The 18,690-nt window shown below is 47.4% G+C and overlaps 5 protein-coding genes and 2 non-coding genes across 8 annotated transcripts; 3 read left to right on the forward strand and 4 right to left on the reverse strand.

Moving 5' to 3' along the window:
- Position 1: 1 nt before the first annotated feature.
- Positions 2-2,840, reverse strand: LOC126304976 (puromycin-sensitive aminopeptidase-like). The gene is made up of 4 exons (XM_049991959.1): positions 2,430-2,840; positions 2,253-2,370; positions 2,122-2,186; positions 2-2,057 (listed from the first exon to the last, which is right to left on the reverse strand). Exons 1-4 carry the CDS (start codon positions 2,825-2,827, stop codon positions 32-34), a joined length of 2,607 nt encoding a protein of 868 aa, XP_049847916.1. The 5' UTR covers positions 2,828-2,840; the 3' UTR covers positions 2-31.
- An 89-nt stretch (positions 2,841-2,929) lies between these two features.
- Positions 2,930-3,003, forward strand: Trnan-guu (transfer RNA asparagine (anticodon GUU)). The gene has a single exon. It is a non-coding gene; the product is annotated as a tRNA-Asn (tRNA).
- A 71-nt stretch (positions 3,004-3,074) lies between these two features.
- On the forward strand, positions 3,075-3,148 carry Trnan-guu (transfer RNA asparagine (anticodon GUU)). The gene has a single exon. It is a non-coding gene; the product is annotated as a tRNA-Asn (tRNA).
- Positions 3,149-3,243: 95 nt separating this feature from the next.
- LOC126304978 (ribonucleoside-diphosphate reductase small subunit-like) lies at positions 3,244-7,861 on the reverse strand. Its single transcript, XM_049991961.1, has 4 exons — positions 4,428-7,861; positions 4,279-4,363; positions 4,101-4,210; positions 3,244-4,032 (listed from the first exon to the last, which is right to left on the reverse strand). Exons 1-4 carry the CDS (start codon positions 4,530-4,532, stop codon positions 3,277-3,279), a joined length of 1,056 nt encoding a protein of 351 aa, XP_049847918.1. The 5' UTR covers positions 4,533-7,861; the 3' UTR covers positions 3,244-3,276.
- Positions 7,862-13,110: 5,249 nt separating this feature from the next.
- Positions 13,111-14,527, reverse strand: LOC126304979 (uncharacterized). Its single transcript, XM_049991962.1, has 6 exons — positions 14,400-14,527; positions 14,037-14,341; positions 13,837-13,960; positions 13,621-13,761; positions 13,336-13,492; positions 13,111-13,278 (listed from the first exon to the last, which is right to left on the reverse strand). Exons 2-6 carry the CDS (start codon positions 14,120-14,122, stop codon positions 13,133-13,135), a joined length of 654 nt encoding a protein of 217 aa, XP_049847919.1. The 5' UTR covers positions 14,123-14,341; positions 14,400-14,527; the 3' UTR covers positions 13,111-13,132.
- Positions 14,528-16,054: 1,527 nt separating this feature from the next.
- LOC126304994 (WD repeat domain-containing protein 83-like) lies at positions 16,055-16,957 on the forward strand. Its single transcript, XM_049991981.1, has one exon. The coding sequence runs from the start codon at positions 16,055-16,057 to the stop codon at positions 16,955-16,957; it is 903 nt and encodes a 300-aa protein (XP_049847938.1).
- A 39-nt stretch (positions 16,958-16,996) lies between these two features.
- Positions 16,997-18,109, reverse strand: LOC126304981 (uncharacterized). Of its 2 annotated transcripts, none has more exons than XR_007553284.1 (3): positions 17,842-18,109; positions 17,705-17,787; positions 16,997-17,620 (listed from the first exon to the last, which is right to left on the reverse strand). XR_007553284.1 is itself a non-coding variant. In XM_049991963.1 (3 exons), exons 1-3 carry the CDS (start codon positions 18,053-18,055, stop codon positions 17,071-17,073), a joined length of 801 nt encoding a protein of 266 aa, XP_049847920.1. In that variant the 5' UTR covers positions 18,056-18,109; the 3' UTR covers positions 16,997-17,070. The 2 variants fall into 2 exon arrangements, 1 of the variants encoding a protein (XP_049847920.1); XM_049991963.1 differs by having other exon boundaries at positions 16,997-17,574.
- Between the last annotated feature and the right edge of the window lie 581 nt (positions 18,110-18,690).

An 18,690-nucleotide genomic window follows, 5' to 3' on the forward strand; every position in this document is an offset into this window, starting at 1 on the left:
AAAGCAAAAAAAAAAATTTAAAAAAATTTATCTAAAATCTGTTCAGCCAGGCTGATACGCTGACGCTGTCGCGCTTGAACCAAGAAGCAGACGCACGGATTTTTTCCAGTGACTGCGAAACGGTGCGATCAATCCCGTTGGCCTTGTGAGTCAAGAAGAACCGTTCGATTTCTTCGGCCTTGCTGAACGAAGAGAAGTTTCGGGTCGAATACTCGATCAGTCGAGACAGCAAAAATTGGCCTGTCCCGAAGCGTTTGACCAATTCGTCCCAGTGCTCCTTCATGCTGTCCCAGGTGATCTCTTGTCCCTTCTGACTGTTGCTGGTGCCGTAGAACACCACATGCAGGTCCTGATTCCTGACTTTTCCCGAGTTCAGGGCCCAAACGATCGTGTTTTTGATCAGCGTGGCGTCTTGAACGAGGCCTAGCGCCTGGAGTGCCGAGATCTTCAAGTCGGGTACGTCGGCGCGGTTGTAAATTTCCTTCATGGCTTCTTGCTCTTTGGCGCCGCCGTGGTAGACGTAAATGCGAAAGACCACGTCGCGCAAATCTGCAGGGAACGAATTCGGGTTCGACTGGTAAAGTTCGAATCTTCGACGCGCCTCGTTGATCACCGCCTCGTCGTCGCAGGTGCTCAGCGCGAACAGCACCACGCTGCGCAGCAGCTTGTCTAGGTCTGATTCACCTTCCCTCTCCCATCCAATCCGCCCGCCAATCTTTGAAAAAAGTTGTCTCTTGTACCTCTTGAAATTCGCGTAGCAGGGGTGAGATTCCCAAATGCTCATCACGGCGCTCAGACCTGCGCTCAGCTCGGACCACACGTTGTAGTCGGTCTCCTCTTCGTATGATGAGCACAGCTCTAAAACCTCTGTCAGCGGGATCAGCCCCGCGCGGCTCAGCGCCATGTAGTCGCTGACGATGCCAAGTCGGTCCTCTGGAAGAATCTGCTTCTTCTTGATCGCAACCACAAGCTTCTTCAACAAGTCGGCGCTGTATCGCACTCTGAACGTACCGTACTGACCCGCATTCGCCTTGAACCACGTCAAGTCCCTAGTGCTGTAATCAAACGTCGCCGTCTTCTCGCTCAAGCTCAAGTACTCCATCTCCCTCGTCCTGTCACTCGCCACCGATACCTTCACGTCCCAGACCACCTTGTCCTGTTCGGCCGTGGGCAACCCGTCGGCAAGGAAGCGAGTCTGAGAAAGCCGAAGCTTGCTCCCTTCTTCAATAGATTCCACGTGAATCACCGGATACCCCATCTGAAGCGTCCAATTGCGCATCATCTCGCCCACGGGCCTCCCAGTCGCCTCCGAAATGGCCTTCCACAAGTCCGCCGTCGTCGCATTTCCGTACGAGTGTCTCTTCAAATAACAGTTCAGACCCTTGGCAAACTCCTTCTCGCCCAAATAACTCGCCAACATCCGAATCACGCACGCGCCCTTGTTGTACGATATAGTGTCGAAGATCTCGTCTATGTCTCGAGACCTGGCCACGTCCACCTCAATCGGGTGAGAACTCAACATGGAATCCAAACGCAACGCGCTCGAAAGATACGCGCTGCAAAACTGAGTCCAAATGCTCCACTCCGGAAACAAACTGTTCACGGCCAAATCACCGGCCCACGTCGCGAACCCCTCGTTCAGCCAAAGCTCCCTCCACCACTCCGGACTGCATATGTTCCCGAACCACTGGTGCGCCTCCTCGTGAGCCACAACGTAAGCAATTCGCATCTTGGTAGAAACGTTCGCGTCCCGATCGCACAACAACGCAGCCTCGCGATACGTGACCAACCCCCAATTCTCCATGGCGCCCGCCGCAAAGTCCGGAATCGCAATCATGTCCAACTTGGGCAGCGGGTACGCAATCCCAAAATAATCCGTAAAAAAATCTAAAATCTTGGTCCCCACCTCCAACGCAAAACAACCACGGTCCGCCTGGTTCAACGGCGTGTACACGCGCATTGGCACCCCCCCCTTCGTCGTCACTCCCTCCACGTAATCAAACTCCCCAACCACAAACGCCAGCAGGTAGGTGGACATCCTCGGCGTCGTTTGGAAACTAAAAAAAGTCAGCCCCTTTTTTCTCGGTCGAGGCAAAAAAAAAAACCCTCCAGAATACGCACTAAACCGTCTTGGTCCCCGTCTTCAGGCTCTTCTCCTCTCCCACCACCGGCATGTTCGACAGCGCCTACAAACCAGCAAAAAATGTCAAACAACTCAACTCCTTCACCCCCTAGCCCAAAACCACACGTACCAGCAGGTGAGACGGCAGGTTCAGTATCACCTCAAACGTAGCCTTCAGCGCCGGCTCGTCCCAACACGGAAACGCTCTGCGAGCGTCAACCGGCTCGAACTGCGTCGTAGCCATCCATCTTCAAAACGTCAGTTTTTTACAGCAAAAAAAATTTGTTAAATCCTATTTTTAGCGCACCTCTCCTCGCCGCCAACCATGTACTTGCTTCGGTAGAACCCACACATGCTTGTTCCCAGCGTGTTGTTGAAGTAGATCACGAGCTTTATTTGCTCTCCAACCACGAAAGGATTGCCGCCAAAATTCAGCGTGACAGTTTCTTCGTCATGGTTGACAGAATCCGAAACTGGGTACAACTTCTCGGTGTTGTACAACATGTACGTCTTGTCGAGCTCGAGGTTGTTTCCAAGATTGTGAAAGGTCAAGCTCTTCGCAGTAGCCTGCATGACAACAAGGTCCGCCTCCACGTATCCGGAATAAGTAAACGCCTTCAAATCCGGAGACAGGTAGAGCTTGTAGGCAATGGGCTGCACATTTCTCGGGAGCAGGACACGATCAATCGCATTAGAAGCGCACATGGGTTGATATTGGAATGAAAAAAAAAAACTTATCTTGACTTTTTTTCTTCAGACAAAAAGAAGCTGTTTGATTCGATGTTTCCACCATACCTCTAACACCAAGCTCGGGTAGCTCAGCTGGTTAGAGCATTCGACTGTTAATCGAGAGGTCGAGGGTTCGATCCCCTCCCTGAGCGTTTCTTTTTTTGCAATCTAAAAATTTTTTTAGCTATTTTACTCTATGCCTCTCCCATACCTCTAACACCAAGCTCGGGTAGCTCAGCTGGTTAGAGCATTCGACTGTTAATCGAGAGGTCGAGGGTTCGATCCCCTCCCTGAGCGCTTCTTTTTTTGTTCAGCTAAAATTTTTTTTAATTCGCGTCAAATCCTGGACCTTTTTCTCAAAAACACCGTTCGTACAGCCATTTCAAATTTCGTAAAAAATCAATATACAGCCCATAAAACATTTATTAAAAGTCATCGTCCATGACAAGAGTACAAGAACTATGCTTTTCCGATACATCAACTGCAACGCCGCTCTTTTGATACTCGCTAACGCGCTTCTCGAAAATGTTGGTTTTGCCTTCTAAAGAAATCATTTCCATCCAATCAAAAGGATTCAAAACATTCCAAATTTTTTTGTAGCCAAGAGCAAAAACCAACGTGTCGGCTACAAACTTGATATATTGTACCATCAACGTTGAATTCATGCCTATAAGAGATACCGGAAGAGCTTCTGAAATGAATTCCTCTTCGGCCTCCACGGCGCCCGAAATAATCTCGTGAATTCTTTCTTCAGGTAACTTGTTTACCAACTTCTTATACATCAGCACCGCAAAGTCGCGGTGCAGGCCCTCATCTCTCGATATTAGCTCGTTGCTGAAGCACAAGCCAGGCATCAGGCCTCGTTTTTTAAGCCAATAAATGGAGCAAAAAGACCCACTGAATAAAACCCCCTCTACGGCCGCGAACGCAACAAGGCGCTCCGCAAACGAAGAGGAAGAACCGATCCAACGGAGCGCCCACAAGGCCTTCTTCTCAACGCAAGGAATCGTCCTGATGGCGTTAAAAAGATGTGATTTTTCAGATTCATCCTTTATAAACGTGTCAATCAAAAGAGAATAGGTCTCACTGTGCACGTTCTCAATGGCTATCTGAAACCCATAAAAGCACCGAGCTTCCGGAATTTGGACTTCTCCCATGAAACGGGTGGCCAAATTCTCGTTCTTAAAAAAAAAACTTAGTCTTCGACCATCAAAAATATTTTTTTGACAATCAAAAAAAATTCGCATACCACAATTCCATCCGACGCAGCAAAAAATGCGAGAATGTGGCTGATGAACATCCTCTCATCTTTGTTCATTCTGTAGTTCCAGTCCCAAAGGTCGCAACTCAAATCAATTTCTGATCCACAAAAGGAAAGGTTAGCTCACCTAGCCCGGTCCCTCCGTTAGCACCCCGGTTTGGCCTACCCTCTGACGTCCAAAAGCTGGCCTCCGCCTTCTTGTACATGGTCCAGATGTCCTCATGACAAATAGGGAAAAGGACGAATCGGTCCTTTTTCACGAAATGCGTCAGCAAAAAAAGTTATAAAAGTGTTACGGTATTCACTGATCCAAACCTTATTCTCCATAAGCATAGGCTCCGTCTCGTCCAAGGCATTCTTATGTGCCGAACTTCGAACGGCGTAAACGTCCGTCTCTAAGTTGTCGGACGAGGAAGACATGTGTTTATTGCGCACAAGGGACAAGAGTAAACTAATAAATCAACGTTATTCTGTCGTTTTTTTTCGTAACGTTCAAAAAGGGTGGCCATCATCTTTCTGCGCCCCGCAAAAAATACAAAAAAAAATCGCCAAACGGTGCGCTTTCCATGGACCAGGGCACGTGACTCTGCGCGGGAATAAAAGGGTCACAAGATGACACCTCTAAAAAAAAAGAAATAACGGTCAAAACGCCTCCCTCCACGTGCTCCTCGCGGCCGCCCCTGGCGGGGAGATCCAACGACTCGGTAGGGTCAGAAGTTCAGGATCCCTTGTGAAACAGGCTGTTCGCACTCTGGTTCGACTTGGACCGCAAGTGGGCGCCCGATAGAATGTCAATCAGTCGAGTCTCGATCGTTTCCATGTCGGCCGTGAACGACTTGCTGAGCTTCCATTCCTCGATTCTCTCGTACTCGTCCGCCATGTAAGGCGGAAAAGGGGTCCTGGTTAGAATTTCGCTCATGTCGGAATAAGAGGCCAGGTGGACGTGCAGGTTGGTGTCGTATCCGATGTAAGTGAGATTCTTCAGACCGACTATGGCGCCTATTGGAAACGCGAGGAAATTGTCTTCATACAGCTGCACTTGGATGACTAGAATGTTCATGAAGGAGTCGGCAAGGAAAAAGTTTTGTTGAATCAATTTTTCTCCGGACCGATAGGAAGAAGACCTCAGGCCAGTAGACGCCACGAGTCCCACGACGTCGAAGTTTTCGATCTGCAAAAATGAACTCTTGAAACTGAGCATAGACGACCTGAATCTCCTGTCGTGTTCGAAAAGTGCCGGAAAAGACGTAACTCGGCGGCCGAACAAGCGGCGCAACATCGCGAGAACAGACGCCGATAACAAAGAAGACGGCTTGGACGTGACTTCTATCTTGCTACAGGACGTAGTCCTGAGACGCGGACATTCCAATACACGCGCGTCCAAAGTGTCAAAAAAACCCATCCTTTTCCCGACGTTTTGAGAAATCGGAACGACCGACCTGGACTGCGTGCTCCAGTCCACGAGCGAGACCTCGATACGGTGTCCCTCTTTCAAGACACTCAGGGTGTCTTCTGAGATGTGTCGTATGGTCAGGATGGCCTTGCTGACTCTGGAAAGGGTCTTTTTTTGGTGCGAAGATAGATCCAAGTATTCCGGAGAACTGGACTTCTCCAGCCGAGACAGCGCGGAGAGCATGTCGTAGTCATCGGGGTCCGGAATGTCGCATATCAACAGCCTCACGTAGGGGACGATCGCTCGCTCTGCCAGGTGCTGGTCCTCCAGAGATTCGGCGAATTCTGACTGAAACTTCTCCCGACTTCGTTCGAAGTTCTTGTCGACTTCCTCGTCAGCGTCAGCCCCGCTCTCCCCCAGCTGTGCCACCTTTCTCTCTATCCACATTGACCGTTTGTACAGGAACCTTTCGTTGGCGATTTCCTCGCCCCGGCAAGTTCTCACGACCGACTTGCGAGGGCCGTTTTCATCGTCCGCGAGCACGTTTTCCGAATAGAGAACCGGATAGACGCGAAGGATCAGAGCGCTCAGGCGAGGCGCGATGCCGCCGTTCGGCTTCAGCGAAGAGATCTTGACAGAGGGAAGAGTGAGACGCTGGAATCCCAGGCGACATTGCCACTTGGCAGGGCGCACTCCGTTGACGTGCAAGTTCAGTTTCACGCCAGGAGGGCATTCCAACGGAGACACTGCGTGAGTCGTGCCAACCAGACGAGCACCGAAAATGCAGAGCTTTTGACCGACAAAAATTTTTTTTTCTTGAACCAGGCGAGTTAAATAGGGATCCAAAGCGGCATCTACAGCGTACCACCCGTCGGTCAGCTCCAATGTTACCGGTCTATCGGCGTTTGAGGGCGATGCGGAACCTTCGGAGATGGGGTTCGCGTCATTGGAATCTGCGCCGCAGGGGCTCTCCTGTTTAACGGAAGCAACGCATAGGACCAAATGACGGCTCGCGCAGGCATCCTGCTCCAATATTTTCCTCAAGGCGGGGCGCTGGGCCATGTTTACTTCTCGCTCATACCTGTATTCTAACTGAGACAAAACCCTTTCCGCATTCAGGTAGCCCCTTCCGCATTCCTTCGGAAACGACCTTTCCATGCTGGCGAGCTTCCAAACAATCCAGCGATAGTGATTCTCCACCCAGGGCAGACTGAGGAGCTTGGGAGACGCCCCGTCGAGCACCATCCGGCACATCAGCTCCTTAGGACCCACCGTCTCCCCCGACTGTTCGAATCGGTGACCCAGCGCGGACAAGGCGTTCATGTCGAGGACCGAAGCGGAGAACCCCATTTCCAGGAGAGACTCACGCGTAAATGGACGAGGCGGATGGCGACAGCGCGCCGCAAGGTCGCGAAACGTCGTTCGCTTTGATGAATCGACGTCCAAGTTGAACAAACGACGGGGCGTAATTTGAGGAATTTGACCGCCCGCGGAAGAACTGCCAGCGCTTCTCGCCGAATATAAGACGCTTCGGCTCGTGCGGTCCCTCGTGAACTTCGCGGGCGCGGAATGAGGTCCTCTGTACGCAACTCCTGCGGGAGAAGACGTGCCAGATACGCCCAACAGAAACCCGTTGGGAGACGTCGTCACAATCGGTAAAGACCTCCCTGAGTTGCCCATAATGCAATAAGGCACCGTGTAACCAGACACGTGCTTAACTCGACGAATCGGCGTCTGGAAAGGCGATGCTTCTATTTTTCTTCTTCTCGGCGTTGAAAAACGGTCATCGCTCAATTCTGCTTCCTCTTTCACGTCCTCAGCTTCTCTTGAGGACCTGCTATCCAGACTTCTCTTCATTCGAGACTCCTCCGACACCTCGACGGAAACACGCTTCTTAGACGAAGCTTGTCCGTTATTCTTCTTTGTCAATGGCTGGCGGAACGGAGAAGATTCCATCCCCCTCGCAAAGCTCAATCCTCTCTTCTTGCTCTTGAGGCCGGACAAAAACTCCTCGAACTTTTCATCATCCAAACGATCCGCGCCGCCTTCGCCGAATAGGTCGCTATCTACAAAAGAACTGCAAGATGCCAACCTGTCGGACGCGTCCGAATTCACCAAAGGTCCACCCAACGCGGACCCGACGTCGCGCGCGGAAGACCTGTCCAACAGCCCATCTTGCTTCAATAACGATTTACCACTAAGCGATGATTCACCTTGACTCAATAAACATTTGCGGCCAATGATTAACGATTCCTCTTGATCCAATAATGCCTTGCTATTCATTATCAATCGCTCGTCTTGCTCCAACAACGACCTGCCTTGATTTAATGATAACTTTCCGTCGATCGCCAATGGTCCGCCCTGCCCTAGTAATGATCTTCCACTCATTATCAACGAGTCATCTCGGCTCACTAGCGACTTGCTGCTTACTATCAACGGCTCACCTTGATTTAGTAGCGATTTCCTATTAACTATTGATGGCCCGTCTCGCCTCGATAGCGGTCTACATTGATTTAGTAATGATTTGCTGTCGACTATTAGTGGCTCGCCTTGTTTCAACAGCGACTTGCTGTCGACTATTAGTGGCTCGCCTTGTTTCAACAGCGACTTGCTGTCGACTATTAATGGCTCGCCTTGTTTCAACAGCGACTTGCTGTCGACTATTAATGGCTCGCCTTGTTTCAACAGCGACTTGCTGTCGACTATTAGTGGCTCGCCTTGTTTCAACAGTGACTTGCTGTCAACTATTAGTGGCTCGCCTTGTTTCAACAGCGACTTGCTGTCGACTATTAATGGCTCGCCTTGTTTCAACAGCGACTTGCTGTCGACTATTAGTGGCTTGCCTTGTTTCAACAGCGACTTGCTGTCAACTATTAGTGGCTTGCCTTGTTTCAACAGCGACTTGCTGTCGACTATTAATGGCTCGCCTTGTTTCAACAGTGACTTGCTGTCGACTATTAGTGGCTCGCCTTGTTTCAACAGTGACTTGCTGTCGACTATTAGTGGCTCGCCTTGTTTCAACAGCGACTTGCTGTCAACTATTAGTGGCTCGCCTTGTTTCAACAGCGACTTGCTGTCGACTATTAGTGGCTTGCCTTGTTTCAACAGCGACTTGCTGTCAACTATTAGTGGCTCGCCTTGTTTCAACAGCGACTTGCTGTCGACTATTAGTGGCTCGCCTTGTTCCAACAGCGACTTACTGCTGACTATTAGTGATTCATCTGGGTTTGGTAACGACCTATCTGGGTTTGGCAATGATTTCCTGTCAACCATTGATAAATTGTCTTGACCTAGTAGCGATTCCCACGACCCGTCCTGCTGTAACAATTGTTTGTTATTTGCAATTGGAGACTCACCTTGATTTAATAATAGTTTGCTATTTACAGTTAATGATTCATCTTGATTTGATAGTAACTCGCTGCTCATCGTCGACGATTTATCTTGATTTTGTAACAACGACTTACTATTAACCATCAATGATTCACCTTGGCCTAATAATGATTTGCTACTCACAATTAATAGCTCGTCTTGGTTTACTAGCGACCTACTATCAGTCGACAACGACCCGTCTTGATTCAATTGCAATTTGCTATAGCACGACTCATCCAGTAACGATCCGCCTTGATCCAACTGCGACCTACTACTAACAATGTGCGACTCGCCTTCATTACACAACCCAACGTGGACTCTCAACATTTGTTCTTCCTTGCAGCCCTCTCTTCCATGATCTGATACGACGCCCCTGCGCCTTGTCGGACCAACCTCGGATGGTGACGCTTGATCTGCACATTCCTTAGAACGCGACGAAGCGCTTTCCAGAATCGCGAACTCCTCGCCTGCCCCAGAAACTAAGAAAGAATCCAAAGACCTATCGAGGCTTTTCACATCATCAAGAACCACAGGACCCACCGCATCAAGAGCGGAAACTCGCCGGTCCAGAGAACGAGCCACATCTTCGTCGGCACGCGCCTTGTCGGCAGATCCACCGTTCGTCACTACATCCCCAGGAAACGGACCAATCTGAGAGGCGAACTCTTCCAAAGGAGGAATTTCAAGACGAGAAGAAACCTCCGAAGACGCCCCGTCGAGACCGTGACGAGCAAACGAATCCAAAGATTGATCGATGACGTCACCAAAAAAACCGGAACGATCTTGCTCTGCGACAGATGGAACAGAATCTTCCATACAAGAATTTGTATGCGTATTTGCCAAAATTGTACCAGAGAGACAAACATTCTGCGGTGTCGCAGATTCACGAGGCCGACTATGAGGACGAACGGGACATCTCAGAGGCTTTCGAGAGAGAAGAGAACGCCCAACACAGGGCTTTTGAGCTAGGTCTCGGTCCTTAAGAAGATGTTCAAGCAATTGTACAGATTCAGCATTCGGCGGTACAAAGCCGTCGCCATTGGCTTTGCAAAACGTCTCTCTATTAGCCGAAGAAAATGAAGCTTCTGAAAATTCAGGAGAAGGATTCATCGACATTTTGGTGACAGTTGGAGACAAGACGTCGGCGTTATAAGGGGCGGCAACGAGGTGAGAGCCATCGAATTCCATAAAAATAAAATTAGACAAAGAAAAGCAAATTCATAAGGGGCCGGATCAAATAAAACTCCCCTTTTCCCTATGATAAAAATCGGCGCGAACTTGATCAAGAAGCGCGTACAAAGAAGTGTGAATTTTTTTTTTTTCCTATACAAAAAAATCAGCGCGAATTGATGACAGTTCGGAAACCTTGAAGACCCTCGCTCAGGCCCTTGCGAGTGCATCGAACACCTTTTTTTCGCAAATAGGCCTGAATTGCTGGCAAGTTGGCAGAATCTATCAAAGAGCGCAGCTCGGCATCGGATTCGACGAGGGCCGCAATTTTGGCAGATAGCTCTTTTTTTTTTGACGAATCAGACGAACGTTCCCGCAAAGCAACGCCAAGCGACGAAACAGGCGCACCTTTTGACCCAGCGTTGGCGCATGATGACGCATTTTTTGAAACGTGCTGGGAATATTGATGGTTCCAAATGGCATTGAGTTGTTGAATCAAAACTGACTTGGAATTATTGGGTTTAAGGCCGTATTGAATAGCCAAAGATTGAAGGTCGTTTTTTTTGAAAAGAGCATAATTAGGACGCTGACTGTCACTGGATTGACCTGAATCGACCTGATGGGCTTTGTCTTCATTTTGATTGATAGATTCAGATGGACCGGGGTCATCCCGATCGACAAAAAGAGAATCAGTTTTTTTCGGATCGTCCGACGTTGTCTGTCTCGATCGGTTGAACCGACCAATATCGGAAGAAGCATTTTCACAAAAAACCTCGCTCATAGCAAACGAAACGTTGATGTTGTAGGATTCGCAAAGCTCTAGTATTTCGCGGTCACGGCGAATGGCCAGGCTACCAACTGAGGCGTAGTAATTGACCTTCAGTTGATTCTTAAGAGAATGATAGTTATTGAATAGCTTTTTAAGTTTGCAAGTAAAATCAGAAGGTAATGCGCATGTGCAAATATCGCGAAGTTCAGATTTTTCTTCATCAGATTCCCATAATTTTTTTTTTTTAGAGTGTTCAACCTTTTCAGAAATTTCATAGGCCGTCGTGGAGTCGATGCGACCAGGAAGTTCCGGAGACTTGATGCAGTTTTTGTCGGGCTGAACTGGAGCAGATGCACGATGACTGCAGGATGGAGTCGGCGGGCAATTTAATTTAGGACTGCCTTCGTTGTGGAATAGCGGTTTGGTACCTGAAGCGGTATCAAGACCGCCGGTTAGTTGCAGGTCCAATTCGATTTGCTGCTCAATCAGTTGATCGAGATCATGAGAAGTTCGCATGGAAGAGGAGGTGCACCTAGAGTACCTAGAACGCGAATTGAGATGCTGCGAAAGTTCAGGGGGAGACGAGTCAATGTCGTCGTTAGATATGAGGTCGTCTAAAATGCTTAGCTTGGAATAAAATGTGTGATCGGAATAGGACACGTTTTTTTTTCGGTCAACATGTTCGCCTAAGTAAGATGAAGACGTCGTTTGCACGCTCAATAAAGGCGAATGTCCACTCTGCAGAGTATCTGGTTCATGTCGGTAACACTTCTCAATAGTGCTTTCTGGAACAGGAAGGGTGTCGGGAATTGGAACACCGATGACCGTCTCTCTAACTTGGACCGGTTTCGAAGATTGAGGAAAATTTGCTCCATCTAGAGTTCTCTGAAACTTTACAATCTCTTCAGAGGAAGGTTCATCTTGCAGAGGGTCGAAATAACGGCTCTTCGAGAACTGCACATTTAGGGCAATTTCAGACTTCGCTGAATGCATGTTTGAGTCAGAAAACTCGATCGAGGCAGAGCGCGAAGAATGGCCTTCTAAATCTATATTTGATGAATTTTCGTCCTCAGGCAACTCGGACTTGGCTTGGAGATCCAATTTGGCAAGACCTCGAACAGTCAAGTTGTTTTTTTTGCCACATTGTCTCAAATGAGACACACGCGAAGAAAAGGACTTGGAGGATAAATCTTTCTGACATATCAAACACCAATATGCTTTTTTTGTCATATTTAATCGAGAAGCTAATTTTGATTTTTCTGCAGACGCATCCTCCAGAACGACGAGAGAGTCCGAGCGCAAATATTCACACTTAAACAAGTTTTTAGAACTTTCAAGGCAGCCATTGAAGTGAGATGTCCTCTCTTGAGATGTTGAATCGGCAAGTTTCTTTGAACAAAACGGACACTCATATAGCAATTCCAACTCTTGGGTGAGCGCTTTAGACGATAAACTTGTCGAGCCCCCAGTCGAACATTCGCCTCGTTGATCATGTACATCAAACGCGGATATGTCATGTCGCGCTGACTCTATGCCAACCAATTCTTCATCCTCCGCTTGATTGAGAGATGATAAGTGGCCGTCTAATTCACAAGAAGCTCTGGTATCAGTAACACCATCAAGCACAATCGGAGCCAGTTCATTGTCATCTTGTTCCATTCGATAAACTCTGCATCTAGTTTCTGGATTTAGAAGTTTCGAACACTCTGTCCTCCGAGGCCTCAACTTCTCCCTTCTGCCTTTTTCTCTTATCGTGTTCAATTCCCGGTTCCGCCCTTCGAACAACTCCGGACTTATGATGTCATCGCTATTGCGGAAGCCAGTTGAATTTCGAACGGAAGAATCCGCTAAAAAAAGATTAGGCGACGTCTCTGTCTCCACGTTCAAAGAGGGTTCTCGAGTTTTCATCTTCTAACATGTCGACGAGGACGTCATGGGCAAAATTTTGTATATTCACGAATATTGGAAAAAGTAAGGAACATGCGCTTCGAAGCGATGCAAAAGAGAAAATAAGTTGAAGAGCAAAAGTGTGCTAAAAAAAAAAGTACGTTTCCTCTTCTTCTCAACAGAGAAGGTATCATAGACTCACTGTTTGCATCGTGCGCTCGCGTCGCCCTCAGCTCTGAGCAACGCGTAATCTCCTCTGCTCACCGGCGCAGCCCGTACAATTTTCGTGTCCCGGCGTAGAGCGCCCCTCTATAGAAAAACATTGACAGAAAAGACCCTGACTGAAACTCTGGCCGATGCAGGACTCAAAAACCATGTGTTTAAGATTGGCCATTTTATCCACACTAACATATGGTGACAATAAACATATTTTTAATCTTTGATTTTCGAAGGGTGCATTTTTCTGTATCGGCGAAGAAAGACTCGAGCTGCTAAGACTGCAAGTATTAATGCTAATATGGTGTACATAGCAGTTTTGATTGCCCTGATAGACAAGCCTATTCTCAGGGGTTCAATTACTAGATCAAAGACGATTAGTACGATACAAAAAAATATGTTAAATTTTTCGCACGTACCAAGATTGAAAGAAAACTCTTCTTGTCGAACGCTTCCGTCAGATGCGACACTATTAGGCACTGCATTTAAAACCAAATAGGTCTCTTGCTGGCCCAATTTTTTAGGGTCTAAAATCTTGAGAATCTCAGGTGAAATCTCTTCGTAATCCAGGCAGTTCTAAAATGCACAAAAACAAGATTGGTACAACACTCACCGAAAATCAATCATAGAAAGAGGAGGGGTATCGTTTGGAGCGGGGTTGTTGAATGAGCACCGTCCCATTATCTATGATCATAATTGCGTACAAGAACCTGTCTATTTGAGTTTGTTTCAAATATGAACTTTTCTGTGTTTAGAATCTCTCTTGTGTTTATTCTAGTGAGATTTCGAGAGTGATCCGTATCTTCATTGGCGCACACTAATTGCAGCGTTATAAAGACTGGACTCTGAATGGCAGAGAACGCGACAAGGTCAAACAGTGTTTGACAGAAAAGATTGAATCAAAAACGTTTCCAGCATACGTAACAGGGCCAAGAAACTCGGATTTCATATTGTTCGAGTGGGTCTAGTTGATCGATACGATATATTTTTGATTCTTCGAAATTTGCGCTCTGGTTGAACAATTCAGTAGTCGGTATGAGAATACTGAGAAAAGCGCAGGGTGAGTGCGCAAATTGTGAAATGCATAAAAAGAGAATGTGTACACGCTTCGGGAACGTACGTATATTCTTTTTCGCTAAGGCTGGTATTGAATTCAATTAATAGAAACAGGGTGAGCAGAGCTAGAGCAGATTCAAACGAATTCATCGAGGCGCGACGAGAAAGACGAAGTGTTGGTGGTTATATGACAAATAGCTGATTTTGGCAGTACACCTAAAAAAATCGAAAAAAAAATAGGCAGTTGCGCAAGGATTGAGGAAGATCCGGTCATCATTTTTCGGAGATGACCAGTTCAGGGTTCAGTCCAGGTTTTCGGGGCTTGTGAATTAGGACCACTGGATTTTGCCTTTCTTTTTTCAGGCGGTGCTGAAAGAATATAGTTAGATACAAACCATACACACATACACCCGTACGTAAATCATACCGCCTGGATTTTCCTGTTCGTAAAAGTCTTTGAGCAATTGAATGCACCGTTCCTTGGCGATACCAGACGTGCAAATGAGGCCGGGGGGCTCTTGATGAACAGGAAGGACAGAACCGCAGCCGCCAAACCGTTCATTGAGACACCCATAGTACACTCTCTTGATCCCTGATAAAATCAAGGCATAGGTACACCTAAAGCCGAAAATTGAGTATGAGACGAACATTTGTGTATGTTTGCAAAATGACGACTTGCGTACATGATACAGGGCTCCACTGTGACGTAGAGCACCACCTTTTCGAGACTACACTCTTTGTCGAGTAACTCGAGCAAACCCACATATTCTGCGTGTTGAATAGCCTAAAAATATCTTGCTGTAAGTTTTAGGAAAAATTTTGGTACGAGGCTGCGTACGTTTTTGGTGACATTGGTGAGGTTATGTTTTATGCAGATCATTTGCCCTAGATCGCGGGTCACGTCGCCATCGTTTACTGCACGCTGATGTTGAACAAATACGGCGCCTACGGGAACTTCTCCCAGCTCCAAGGCTAATTCTGCTTCCCTCAATGCGACGTTCATCCAGTGTTCGTGAATTTCAGACGCATTCATTTCAATTGGTGAAAATAAAATAGACATCTCTGAGTTCGAAAATAGAAGTTTCGCGATATAATTCAGTCCTTCTGCACACGCGGAACATATTTATGCAGAAAAGAGGCACACGCAAGAGATGAAACCTCAGATGTGCCCGAAAACCAAGGTCTCCAGACGTCGGAATGGACTAGGGTATTTTTTTTTGCAAGATAGGTGACGGAGACGATCGAAGAACAGAGGCGACGGAAATGCACGCAAAAAATTTTTCTTGATTTTCTGTGCTGAATCATCGTTCTGTCAACCGTAAACAGGCATATGTATGTCGGTCGTACCGTTTGCACAATGGGGGCTATGTTACGAAAAGACGTGCTATACACCGTGCACACGTATTGAATTTGAAGGGGTTATCATGAACCGTGCGCTGCGGTTCAGAAAAGGAGGGAAAACAAATCTAGATTCGTTCCGATTCGATCAATCATGAATTTCGTGCAATTTTGGGTCTTTTTTTTTTTTAATCAAATAACTCACCGCGATTTAGTTATTCAGCGCTTCAATCATGGTGTTAATAGACCCTCTTGCCCGCGCGCTGAAAAACATTACCAATGCGGAGCGCCGCGGGAAGCGTCAAGTGCTCATTCGCCCTTGTTCAAAAGTGGTGGTGAAATTTTTGTGCCTGATGCAACAACATGGATATATCGGGGAGTTTGAGATTGTTGATGATCATCGATCTGGAAAGATAGTCGTCTTCCTCTTGGGTCGCCTGAACAAGGCTGGAGTCATCTCTCCTCGCTTCGACATTAAAGTCGTCGATTTTGAAAGATGGACTAACCATCTGCTACCGTCACGTCAATTTGGAACGCTTGTACTCACTACATCGAATGGGGTCATGGGACACAACGAAGCCAGAAAAAAGGGCACGGGTGGCAAGCTCTTAGGATTCTTTTATTGATAGCGGGAAAAATAAAAATTGAAAAATTAATTATTATTTTTTTTTTGTATGGGAAGCGGCTAAAAGGCCATGAAAGCCGTTAGGTTCATTTTTTTTGAGAGTTCATCCGAAAGTTTATATGAAAAGGTCGATCTCACTTGACCAAGAACAGGTCCTGGAGGGGCATACGGCGGCCGTGCGCGTCGTCAAGTTTAACCGAGACGGAAGATATTGCATGAGCGGAGGATATGACAAGAAAATCATTCTCTGGAATCCATACCAATCCAAATCGATTTGTACATACACTGGACACAGTTACCAGGTATTGGACCTCGACATCACGAGCGATCACCTCCATTTTGTGTCTTGTGGCGGAGATAAACAGCCGTTTCTGTGGGATGTCGCCGCTCGCTTGGTAATTCGGAAATTTCGCGGCCACAATTCTCAAATTAATTGCGTGGCTTTTCATCCTTCTGCATCCATATTCGTCACTGGAAGCAACGATCAGACAGTTAAGTGCTGGGATTGTCGATCTAGATCAATCGACCCCATTCAGGTTCTCCCAGAAGCTAGAGATAGCGTCACTTGTGTCGCAACCTCCACAATCGAAATTTTTACTACGTCAGCTGACGGATGCCTAAGAACCTATGATGTCCGCATGGGAAAACTCCAAACGGACTGTCTCGCCTGCGTCATCTCCTCCGTCAGTCTGTCTAACGACGGGCAAATTCTACTCCTCAGCACGCTTTCTAACAAACTCATGCTCATAGACAAAGAAGAAGGAACTCTCTATCACGAGTATAGGGGACACACAAACACAGAATTCAGAGTCGACTCTACATTTCTAAACAACAGCTCGTTCGTAGCATCGGGAAGCGAAAACGGTGACATATGCGTTTGGGCTCTAGAAGACACTGAACTCCTTCTGAAAAAAAAAGCGCACCAAAAACTCCTAATGGGGCTAGCAGCGCACCCATACGGCAAACACCTCCTGACGGCTTCAGAAGACCAAACCATCAAGCTTTGGACCCTCTCGACATAAAAGCAATTTCCTCTAGAAAAACACAAAAAATGCCCAGCTTTTAGTGGAATGAAGGGACGCGATGCACGAAACGACACGCGTCGCGTTGTCTCTCTCGACGTGGGTTCGATCTGTCAAAACAGGCTCTGATTCGTCATCTGCCAAATGTGTAAGACCGAGCAGAACGCGTCAAACGCCTCTTCTAAATTGTGCACCGTTTTGACTTCGTAGGTTGGCGAGCCTTTCTTGTTGAACCTAACCACAGCTGCTCTGTCGATTGGCGTGCCGGTCATCTCCTCGTAAGCCTTGGCGTACGCGGCGACTTGCAGCGCGTATTCATTCCTAATAGCGTTGCTCGTCTTCCAATCTAAGACTGTCCATATCTCCTTCCCCGAGGGCACTTCGACCGTCCTCAATAAAGCATCCATAGTTCCCGCATACCCGTATCTCTTTGAAACCACCTGAACCTCAGTCTTGATGATCTTGGATCCGCTGCTCTCCACTTGGCGACGCCACGCGCGAAAGGAATCCTTCACTGTCACGTATTCAGGGTCGCACGGCATGTCGTCCGCATTCGTCAAAATCAACTTCTCTATGATCGCGTGCACCTCTGTGCCGAAACTCAACGCCATGTCACACTTCACATAAAGAAAAAACCCCATCGCCAAAGGGGAGCCAACACCCCTTCGACAACGAGAAATTCAAAAAAAAAAAACCTGTCAACTCATCAACACACACACCGCACTTTGTGTGTCACCCCTCGCATACAATTTTATCGGGAGCTGTCATCGACTCCCTGACCATGTCTTCCAGCACTCTCTCCCCTGGCAGAATTTGAACCGTTCCGAGGCCTTTTTTGTGTCAGCGACCGCCACGACACTTCCGAAAAAGAGAAAAAATCGTACCTGGAAGCTCGCGTCTCTCCGCGCACAATTGCAACTGCTTCTTAAATTCAAGTAGAGAAACCTTCCGCTGCCAATTCTCTAGCTCCGGCTTCGCAATAACGCTGCCTAAAACGGTCGTAATGCTGGGATACACTTTGGTCTGATCGTTCTGAACTCGGTAAAACCGGTTGCCGTTCACCAACACCTGCTCTAGCATCTTACACACCGACGTCATTTCGCGCAGAGCCTGCTGTCAAAGAAAAAAATCGCACTCATGAAAATCGTCAAAAGAGAAAAAAAATTATGGTAAAAAGTGAGGATCTAAATAATTCATTTCGTTTGTCGTAATATAATCAGGATCAATGAACTCTACGTTGGGCCTCTTCGATTTTTCCAACGGATGGTCCGCCTCGTGAATTCCGTTCTCGCCAGAATGGCACTTTTCGCAAAATTGAACGCCATCGCAAAGCTGGCACCTGTAGATGTATCCAATGATTGGATCAGCGCCACATAAGTTACATCTGATCGTACGCGTGTTGTCTGCGCGAGGCGGCGCCTCGATGTAGACCTCGTGAACGCTCTCCTCTTGCTCTCTACAAAGCTGCGCCAGTTCTTTGTGTTCGGGCGCGCACTTCAAATGCTTGAAGGAAGCGGACCCATCGTCAATCCGTACTGCTGGAGGCTCGTAATAATTGATGTGCTTGGTGCTGCGTGTTCAATACAAAGAATTGTCAAAAACATGTTGTCAAAAAACGCGCGTGCCGTAATCATGAAACCTACTGTACGTGTGGTGCTCGAGAACTTTTTGGAACGGCTGTTAATAAATTTTTCTCTTTCACATAATTCTAATAAAAAAAATCAATTTAGAGC

The sequence above is a fragment of the Schistocerca gregaria genome, unplaced genomic scaffold (genome assembly GCF_023897955.1).
Source record: "Schistocerca gregaria isolate iqSchGreg1 unplaced genomic scaffold, iqSchGreg1.2 ptg000215l, whole genome shotgun sequence".
In the NCBI taxonomy this organism is placed as follows: domain Eukaryota; kingdom Metazoa; phylum Arthropoda; class Insecta; order Orthoptera; family Acrididae; genus Schistocerca; species Schistocerca gregaria.

Bases quoted from the DNA above. Each gene is read 5' to 3' on its own strand.
- LOC126304979 (XM_049991962.1), bottom strand. From the start codon at position 14,122: ATGAATTCGTTTGAATCTGCTCTAGCTCTGCTCACCCTGTTTCTATTA. The intron at 13,961-14,036 runs GTACGTTCCCGA...CGCTTTTCTCAG, and splicing joins CTTAGCGAAAAAGAATATAC to TATTCTCATACCGACTACTG. The intron at 13,279-13,335 runs GTACGTGCGAAA...TCTTTGATCTAG, and splicing joins AGAGTTTTCTTTCAATCTTG to TAATTGAACCCCTGAGAATA.
- LOC126304994 (XM_049991981.1), top strand. From the start codon at position 16,055: ATGAAAAGGTCGATCTCACTTGACCAAGAACAGGTCCTGGAGGGGCAT.
- LOC126304976 (XM_049991959.1), bottom strand. From the start codon at position 2,827: ATGTGCGCTTCTAATGCGATTGATCGTGTCCTGCTCCCGAGAAATGTG. The intron at 2,371-2,429 runs GTGCGCTAAAAA...GACGTTTTGAAG, and splicing joins ATGGTTGGCGGCGAGGAGAG to ATGGATGGCTACGACGCAGT. The intron at 2,187-2,252 runs GTACGTGTGGTT...GCTGGTTTGTAG, and splicing joins ACCTGCCGTCTCACCTGCTG to GCGCTGTCGAACATGCCGGT.
- LOC126304981 (XM_049991963.1), bottom strand. From the start codon at position 18,055: ATGACGTCGGTGTGTAAGATGCTAGAGCAGGTGTTGGTGAACGGCAAC. The intron at 17,788-17,841 runs GTACGATTTTTT...GACACAAAAAAG, and splicing joins GGAGAGACGCGAGCTTCCAG to GCCTCGGAACGGTTCAAATT. The intron at 17,575-17,704 runs GTATGCGAGGGG...CTTTATGTGAAG, and splicing joins TGACAGCTCCCGATAAAATT to TGTGACATGGCGTTGAGTTT.
- LOC126304978 (XM_049991961.1), bottom strand. From the start codon at position 4,532: ATGTCTTCCTCGTCCGACAACTTAGAGACGGACGTTTACGCCGTTCGA. The intron at 4,211-4,278 runs GTAGGCCAAACC...TTTGTGGATCAG, and splicing joins CAGCTTTTGGACGTCAGAGG to AAATTGATTTGAGTTGCGAC. The intron at 4,033-4,100 runs GTATGCGAATTT...TTTTTTTTTAAG, and splicing joins CTGCGTCGGATGGAATTGTG to AACGAGAATTTGGCCACCCG.